This window comes from Salvelinus sp. IW2-2015, linkage group LG20 (assembly GCF_002910315.2).
Source record: "Salvelinus sp. IW2-2015 linkage group LG20, ASM291031v2, whole genome shotgun sequence".
NCBI lineage: Eukaryota > Metazoa > Chordata > Actinopteri > Salmoniformes > Salmonidae > Salvelinus > Salvelinus sp. IW2-2015.
This window is the reverse complement of record NC_036860.1, coordinates 54191681-54200949: the sequence shown is the minus strand read 5'-3', so window position 1 is coordinate 54200949 and position 9269 is coordinate 54191681. Positions and strand designations below refer to the sequence as shown.

At 42.0% G+C, this 9269-nt stretch overlaps 1 protein-coding gene across 3 annotated transcripts; it reads right to left on the bottom strand.

Annotated features, from left to right (window-relative positions):
* Positions 1-445: 445 nt before the first annotated feature.
* On the bottom strand, positions 446-9145 carry LOC111981365 (protocadherin alpha-C2). Of its 3 annotated transcripts, none has more exons than XR_002879584.2 (3): positions 6529-9145; positions 4718-4779; positions 446-3438 (listed from the first exon to the last, which is right to left on the bottom strand). XR_002879584.2 is itself a non-coding variant. In XM_024012596.2 (3 exons), exons 1-2 carry the CDS (start codon positions 8980-8982, stop codon positions 4768-4770), a joined length of 2466 nt encoding a protein of 821 aa, XP_023868364.1. In that variant the 5' UTR covers positions 8983-9145; the 3' UTR covers positions 446-3438; positions 4743-4767. The 3 variants fall into 3 exon arrangements, 2 of the variants coding, with proteins under 2 accessions (XP_023868364.1, XP_023868363.1); XM_024012596.2 differs by having other exon boundaries at positions 4743-4779; XM_024012595.2 differs by lacking the exon at positions 4718-4779.
* Positions 9146-9269: the final 124 nt, after the last annotated feature.

The following is a 9269-nucleotide window of genomic DNA, read 5'->3' as shown; positions in this document are numbered from 1 at the left end:
GAGGGAATGATGGAGACAAAATAGAAAGCAGGGTGTTCATGATAATCCCCTCCTCCGYAATCACAGGAAGGTGGTGTGGTTGTCATAGCAACCATTTCCTAGGTGCCGGGTGGTTCCTGGCAACCAGCCACTCCTATCAATCGTTTGCAGCGGACTGCAGGGTAGAGGCTGTCTCTGTGCCGTCACAATGGAGATCATCCATCAGTGTTATACTGTGCAGTGTGGGCAGTCTTTAAGACAAGAAGAAAATGACCAGGAAATCTGTGTTTCTACCTGATACTTCCTTCATATTAACCTCTCCCTCAGTTTAATACTCAATCTCCCTGACTTAGCATGGAGTACCGAAGTGAGAAACTGGGTCATCATCAATGTCTGACGATTTAAGTATCCTAACAACACCGGTAACTTCAATAATGGCCTTCAGAAAGACAGGAACCCACAGAACCACATATCTTAAAGCTTTATTGACACCAGCATCTAGAAGCAGGATATTTAAGCAACAGAAACAACATCCAAACTGTTTTTGAATAAAAAATGTAAGCAATGCCATTCTCTCTCACTCACTTTTTAACTCGCATCTGCCAATCAGGTTTGTGCATTGTGTCCCCGCCCCCCACCCACCTATAAATAACACAGGAAGCCCTACAGAAAGGGAGGCAGATACAGTCAGACCATAGAATCATAATGCAGGAATAAGCAGTGTAGCTACACAACAGAGACAGACATGATCTGCATGATACTTAAGCAAGCACCACAGACACCCTCCTGTACCATCAAGCCAAGTGCAGAGATCACATCAGATATAAAAAGTATATTGTATTTTWAAAAAAGTACAAAGTAGATACGCCGATACAGGTTTTAAACCCCATCCACTGTCAAAGTAGAGCTTAAGGTCTCAGGTCATATCACACAATCACCCAGCCACTGGCTGCTTGGGAGATTTTCTCCAAATGCCTGGGATCTAAATGAATCCAGATGACATCTTATCCCTTGCAATAATCATGACTTGAATCTGCATTTAGAACCATCATCTCATTCTCCTCAAGTCACATGTATTGGTATAATGCAGGAGACCCATAAAGAGCTCATGACGTCTGAATTTAGTTTCATATTTTCTGTTACCTAAATGTGTAATAAATGTGTCTTCATACAAGGCTCAGGCAGCATATTCTCCCCACAGGCAGAGCAGGCAGTGCCCACATCATTAGTGTAGCAATCAGACAGCTGTGTGTCCAACACCATCAGCCCTCAGACCCACACAGTGACAGTGACCTCACATTGTGACGGGAGGTGAGGTCATGATTCACACAGGGCTTTAAATAGGAAGAGAGCGATAAAGAGTTGGAGAGTTAATTACAACTTCAAACTATGACTGCACTGCAGCCTGTGGTAGAGGAGTGGTGTAGCCAGATCTGGATTCAGTGGAAATCACTGTGAATAGGAATAGCTTATTGTTTTTCCCATTAAACCTACATGATTGAGATATATACAGTAGTATTTAAGTTCAGTATTTCATTTCAAATGAAGACTGGATGGATTGTGAGTGCAGGGCCTATAAGGTCATGCATGCACTGACGTCAAAGGAACCCCCTTTCTGTCTCACTCGTCTTCAGTTTCTTTCTCCTTATCGCTCTCTCCTTCTTTTGGCCCTTTCCCTTCATTGTGACGTGTATATACTGCTGTCTGTTCTAGTTTCTCATTTCTAAGACCTAATGCCTTGCATTAAATCTCTGCACTTCAGGGCATTGCTGGGAGAAGATATACTCTGTTTATCTATAAATGTAAAATAACATTTTGGCTAAATTCTTGATCAGGGGAGCGCTACATTCAAATTTCATAAAATAATTTAGATTGTTTGTCTGTACACTGTATCAGATAAAAGATTTGAATGATGTATTGCAATACAAATGTCATACAGTAGGCTACACAATGCACTTGAATAAGTCACATAAAAAGCAGTGTTAACAATTGTTAGGTCAAAATATCCAATAAAAACATGACAATTCATAAAACATTGTAAACTTTAAAAACATGGCCAGAGTATTGTATTGCACCATGCCAACATAAATACATTTCAAATATACAACAATAAATACTTTTTTAGTAACATTTCTTATATAAAGTACACATGGTTTCTTCCTCTAAGCTTCCTGTTTAACACTGAATTCTCCTTTAGCTGATGATCTGAGGTTTGTTCACAGTGGCAGGGACACTGGGAGTGTGGGATGGAGTAAGTGTTACAGTGATTGAAACCTGGCAGAGGCCTGTGCAGTTTAGTTGAGAAGGCTCAGACAGAGGTATGATAAATTGTTGTAAAGTGAACCCCTTTAGTGCCTCGGATATTCTACATACAGTGTTGGCTACATTTGACCCTCATATTGTCCTGCTTAGGCAGGTAGGAACTAAATCTGGGTATTTCTCGCTGTCCTGAGTTTTTCCTTGGACATGATTCTCACACAAAAAATGGATTCTAGTCTGTGCTTTATATATACATGCTGAGCAGGAAATGTTTCTCATCAAAATATACTAAATATAGCATCAGTGTCAAATGTGATCATGAAGATTTGAACCGTGAGAATATATTAGCTATCTCTGTCTGCAATGTGAAGTGGAGTAAGATGGGGTACTTCTCTCCTACCTGGCTCATTGAATGACAGGTATGAGGTATTGATCTATCTTGTGACCAACTCAACATGCACATCCCATACCATGTCTCAGGAGATAAATAATCCCATAACATAGGCTGATGTTCAGAGTCAAAAACATAATTCAACACATTCAAGAAAATTGTTAAGGTCTAGAAAGCCAAATGATGAAAAATGTTAGTCTTATTTCTAAACAAAATGTACAAAAGTTATCTATGCACACTACACATTCACAGATGAACAAAGATAGTTATTTCACTAGCTAACAGAGTTATGGCATTGACCATATTGTGACCTCTCACACATACCCCTAATGCATTGACATCACAATGATGAGGAACCCTCACAAGAACTAAACAGAATATCCCTTTTGTGTAATGTGTTTCTTGGAGAGGTAAGGTAGGATTTTGGAAGATATTGAGTGCCTGGTCCCACATTTACAGTCAAAAGTCCCAGGGAGGGTGCTATGCATAATGACATCAGTCCAAAGTTGTCTGAAAGACCTTATGTTTGATGTTCCTTTCTTCTTTATGATATTTTCTAAATACAAGTACCTGTTGATGTAGCCATGCAGATTCATGCTTGATGGAAGATGATAAAGGTAGTCTATAGTTGCTGAGGTGGTTGGTGTGGTATGTTTGGGCAGAAGGTTCGACGAGCTGTCCCCAGAGGTAACTGTTGGATCCCAGTGATTGAAGGAGGGGTGTTGGTCACTCTTAACTTCTTTGAACGTTCTGCAGCCGAATACCCCAGATTGAGGACATCATGGCAGGTCACTGCTGGCTCTGGAATCCTGCCAATAAATAGAAAACACAGTCAGCCAATAGGAGGTGGAGAGAGGAGGGGGATCAGCTTGACTGACAGCCTATAAGGAGTCACAATTCATGCAACTGTTAAGATCTCCAACTGGGGCTTGACTGGTTATTTCCGCCATCAATCAAACATGGGTGGGCATTAGATACCAAGTTGTTTACTTTTACGGTCATAAACAATTAACATGCCTCTGGATTATGCAAGGAGGTGTGCATGGTATATTCTATAAAATTATCTACATGGGCTATTTCTCAAATCATTATCTTTTATTGTCCCCACAGGAATTGAGAAATTACAGAATGGCCAAATTGCAGAATGGATCTATGATGTGCATCTAGGTCAGATTAAAAAGCAAGCAAGTGAAATTTGAATAAAACCAAAAAAATGACAAAAATAGGGCAACAGAAAGGGAGATGTACCATAGAGACATGCACATCACAGTCTGTAGGAGTGAGGGATAGGCAGGCTGGTGTTTGAACTACTTTAGTGCAATTGTTTATGTGTGGTGTGTGTGTATGTGTATGTGTGTGCGTGTGTGCATACGTGCAGGGCTAAAGGTAATATGTCTATGGAGGCCACAGTTAGTCTGTGTTAGACAGTGGCCGACAGGTATTGAGCAGCTCATCATTTCATTATTTCTCCCTGTATTGGGCCAATGATAAGATATGGCTGCTGGGGAGCAGGGGCAGAGCCAAAATATGCAGGGATGTGTGTGGGTGTGACAGAGGGGCTGGATGCAGCCGCTGCTCTGAAGGTGGTGTGCACACTGAGCTTTGGTTAGCACTTTACCCTGAGTCTCTGCCAAACAAACCACATATTGTCATTACTGCTCTGACCTGGCAGCCACTTTGGGCCTAATCTCAGCTGTCAGTGATTGGTTTCCCGCTTTACAGAGATTTCCCAATCTAATCACAGATGCATCACAATGAAGGTCAATGGGAAGAAGAGTGTGCAGTGTGTGTCAGGGGAGGGGGACAGAAAACAAATAGGGAAAGGGATAAAGAAAGAGACCAGGAATTCAACCCTCTCTCTGCATCCTCTCTGGAAATCAATGTATGTCGGCTCTTTGCTGACATTTTATAATCCATGCCCCCTTTTACAAAGGAGACTGGACTCTGCCCACACAGAGTCAAMCCCACATTAGGGGTGATAAAGTGACAATTAGACCTATCATTAGAGCAGGACAGCGACACTTGCACAAAAAAAAACAGTGAGAAACACAATTCTAGATTGAGCTACACCAATCACAGTGCTCCTACATCATGTTACCAGCAACCAGCATACCTCCAGCTGTAGAATGGGCTTCCTTTCATTTTGAGTACTTTAGAACAGAAAAAGAGACAGGTTCAATGGTCAGAGTCCAACACACACACACACACACACACACACACACACACACACACACACACACACACACACACACACACACACACACTTTTCCAAAACACAAGATCCACTAATCCAATCCAAATCTCTTGTTTGTTTTCATGTCATGTCAGTACAATAGAGAGGAGACTGCCTTGTCCCTAAGACAGAGCTAAAATTAAAACAGTACTTCAGTTAGACAAGGTTAGCCTCTTATTGGACCTGGAAAAGAAAATTCACACAGACAAACACATCAACACAAAAGGAATTAGAATAAACTAACAATGTCATACAATGTTTAGCCTACACTGGCATTCCCATTGTACTGTATAGAGCTCACATCAGTCCATTATTTTCCCCCAGGTTAGTTTTATTATTACACAAACCCCGGTCCTGGTTTTTGCAATTCAGCTCAGAGAGTTGTAGTGTCTGAGACAACAGCAGACAGACGTTCTTGGAAAGCTATTTTTTGTTATTAAAATTGCATGAACTGCAAGCAAAGAATGAAAGGAAGTGGCACTAACATGACTTGGGAATTAGCATGGCTCAATGACTTAAATAAGCAAACTGAGCCAAACCCCAGTAGAGTGAATGACTGCAGGGCAAATTAAAAGCAAAGAAGTTTTTCTGTTATGTCTGCATAACACTTTCACAGTAATAGCCTAGCTGTGTTCATACACCACAGGACTGGAACAGAGCTTAAATGGATACTGTGATATTCTTGATCTACTTTCACAGAGTCTTGTGAACTTGTGGATACTATGTTTATGTGTGCTGTATAAAGGAAGCTAGCGGTATTTCCACGGGCCAATGCTAACTAGCGGTAGTGCAATTACCGGAACTCTACAGGTACAGGAGCAATGCTACTCACAGTATCCCTCAGCGAAACACTAGAGAACCTGCGGATATCCTATACATAGAGGACATTTCGGCAAAATACATAGAGGATTTATTAAACAAACCAAAATCAACCCTGGTCAGATAAGTAGTAGAGTACTACTGTATTGGTTTATTAACTGGAGTGTAACCTGTCAGATAAGTAGTTATAAGTAGTACAGTACTACTGTATTTGTTCATTAACTGGAGTGTAACCTGTCAGATAAGTAGTTATAAGTAGTACAGTACACTGTATTTGTTCATTAACTGGAGTGGAACCTGTCAGATAAGTAGTTATAAGTAGTACAGTACACTGTATTTGTTCATTAACTGGAGTGGAACCTGTCAGATAAGTAGTTATAAGTAGTACAGTACTACTGTATTTGTTCATTAACTGGAGTGTAACCTGTCAGTAAACATAAAAGGCTGAGAGCTGCACCGAGGTGACACAGGGTCTATAGGCTCCTCCTCAGAGGAATATGATAGTGTAAAATGGGTCAAACGGTCAGTCAGTCTGAAGGATGCGCAGTGGAAACGCATAGAAACCGGCAGAGGTGGCTTTGGTCTCAAAAATAATGCAGAGGTGGCTCTGGTATAAAAACATTTTTTTTACAAAACAAGGCCCTGTTTGAATAGTATTTGAATGGGTCCTTCATTCACGTAATCAGTGACTACATGATAGTCACTATGAAAGAAAGGCTACTGCTTTCATCAATCCAACCTTGTCAGGTGTGTGATTACATGAAGGATGGAAGAGTGTGCATTTCATATAAGGAAGGATATGTCAGAGGAAAACTGCTCCGGGCCTCCATCTCCGAGGCGCACATACCTGTAGCGTGGATGCTCTTGAGTCGCTGGTCTCTGTAGGCCCTGTGCTTCTGGGTATACTGGACACAAAGTAGCCTGCTCCCTTCGGTACTATAGGCTGTCGGACAACCACCTTGCCTTTCCTGGTTTCTGCTAGAAACAGGCTGTACCAGTAGGCATCACTGGAGATGAGGGTGGAATCGGCTATGGTAGAGCTCCTCTGGCTGATGATACTGTTTCTGCTGATCACACTGTTCCTGTTTAGACTGTTCAGATTCATATTCATAGCAGGAGGCATCTTCATGGGCTTCGGTTTCTGACACTTCAGCACGATGACCACCAATATGGTGATCAATAGCAGAAAGGATACTGAGCCCAAACCAATGACCAAATACAGATTTAAGTCTGTGAACAAGTCATATTCCAAAGGCACCTCAGTAGTTTCTGAGAATGGCGTCACCATGTGTTCTACTGTTGATATCTTGATGGTGACTGTAGCGGAAAGAGCGGGGTCTCCATTGTCTTTGGCGACAACAACCAGCCTCTGATGACGGGGGTCCCTATAGCTGAACATTCTCGTGGTACGGATCTCCCCATTGTACTGATCTAGACTGAAGAGGCTAGAGTCACTGATCTGTAGAAGCTGATATGTGACCCGTGAATTCTGTAATGAGTCTGCGTCAATGGCGATTACTTTGGCAACTAGGAATCCTTTCTCAGTGGACCTCGGTATCACCTCTTCAATAACCGAGCCCTGCGCACGCCAAGGTGACACTATGAGCGGGGTGTTGTCATTCTGATCCAGAATGATGATGTGAACTGTCACATTGCTGTTCAGTGGAGGTACCCCAGAGTCTCTGGCCTCTATGTGGAAAAGGAACTCCCTCTCCCTCTCAAAGTCAAAGGTCTTTAGAGCGTAAAGGTTGCCATTCTCTGGATTAATGGAGAAAAGCATGGACATAGATGTGTTGATGATCTCCTTCTCCATGATAAAATACACCAGATACTGGTTCTCATGGAGGTCCGGGTCGAAAGCACTGAGTGACGTCAACAGTGCGCCGGGGACGTTGTTCTCTACAACATGGATTGTGTAGAACGACTGGGGGAATATTGGCGAGTTATCGTTGACATCCAGTATCTCCAAGGTGATTGTCTCATTGTCAGATAAGCGAGGTGTTCCTTTGTCTGTGACTATGAAAGTGATTTCATATCTTGGAATTGTCTCACGGTCCAGTGGTTCTGAAACATGCAGAGCAAAGTAATCCTCCGAAGACTTATTAAGAACGAAGGGTAGGGATGTTTGTTGGTTCAAAGTGAGCTCAACTTCACCGTTGTCCCCGGAGTCCCTGTCRCTTATACTGATCACTGCTATTAATGTTCCTATGGCAACATCTTCCTTGAGCGTGCTTTTAAAAGATTTAATGGTAACCTCGGGATAGTTGTCATTCAGATCGGTAATAAATACCATTATTTTACAATCTCCGGATAACGAATTAGATCCTTGGTCTCTGGCTTGAATATATATATCGAAACTGTGGCTCTCCTCAAAATCAATCACATCCTTAACCTTTATTTCCCCTGTATTCGAATTTAGAGAGAACTTTTCTTGTGTCTTCTCGGATGTATATAACGTGTATGAATATATCATCTCTGCGTTAGTGCCCTCGTCCAAGTCTGTTGCGTTCAAGGTCATTACTAGAGTTCCAATTGGGGAGTTCTCAGTTACATTAATAGCATATATCGGCTGGTTAAAAAAAGGGGCGTTGTCATTGATATCCAGAACCCTAACGATGATGCTGGCTGTGCCTGAGCGTGCAGGGACCCCGCCATCTACAGCGGTTAGTATTAAATGATGAACCGCCTGTTCCTCTCTGTCTAAATTACTGTTGAGAACCAAATCTACGTATTTAGATCCATCGCTTCCCGTCTGTATGTCAATTGTAAAAGACTTGCTTTCGCTTAAATAGTAAGTCTTAATAGAATTCGCACCGACATCTGCATCCACAGCATTTGTCAAAGAGAATCTCTCTCCTGCAGCGGTAGATTCTGAAATATCCAAGTGCATTGTCTCCCTTCGAAAGACCGGTGCATTGTCATTTATGTCCATAATTTCAAGCTCAATGTTAAAGATTCGAATGGGATTTTCAAATATGACATCCATTTTCAGAAAACAAGACGTTGTCTTGCTCGAGCATATATATTCCCTATCTATCTTTTCAAGTATGAACAGGTCTCCCGTTTCTTTGTTAATGTCCAGATATTTGTTTCTGTGGATGATATCAAGCTTTGCCTTGCGTGTTATCAGAGTGCGAAGGTCAAGTCCCAAATCTGTAGCCAGGTTTGCAACAACGGAACCCTCTTGCATTTCCTCGGGAATAGAGTAGCGATTAATGGACAAAGCAATTCCCCACATCGCGCTGAATACAAAGAGAACGGYGACGCACCTTGTCCATACAGTTGCAATGGAAAGCGCCATTATTGCAAAGAAATATGGTAAATTATGTCAATACTTGAAGCAATCCGTTAAAGACGAATAACTTTACATCTACGAGCTATTGCCTACGTGAGAAACAATCCGTAGCCTTCTCTTCTGCACCGGGGAATTCATGCCGAGCTTCCACGCCGTACAACTGCGGTGCGCTGCTCTCCCAATCGTGATGACGTCTGCTGGGTAGTCGTCATTGAAAAGGAACAGCGACATGATGTGTGCAATGTAAAATGGTTGTACCTTATTATGAATGTTATGGTTACGAACGTAACGTT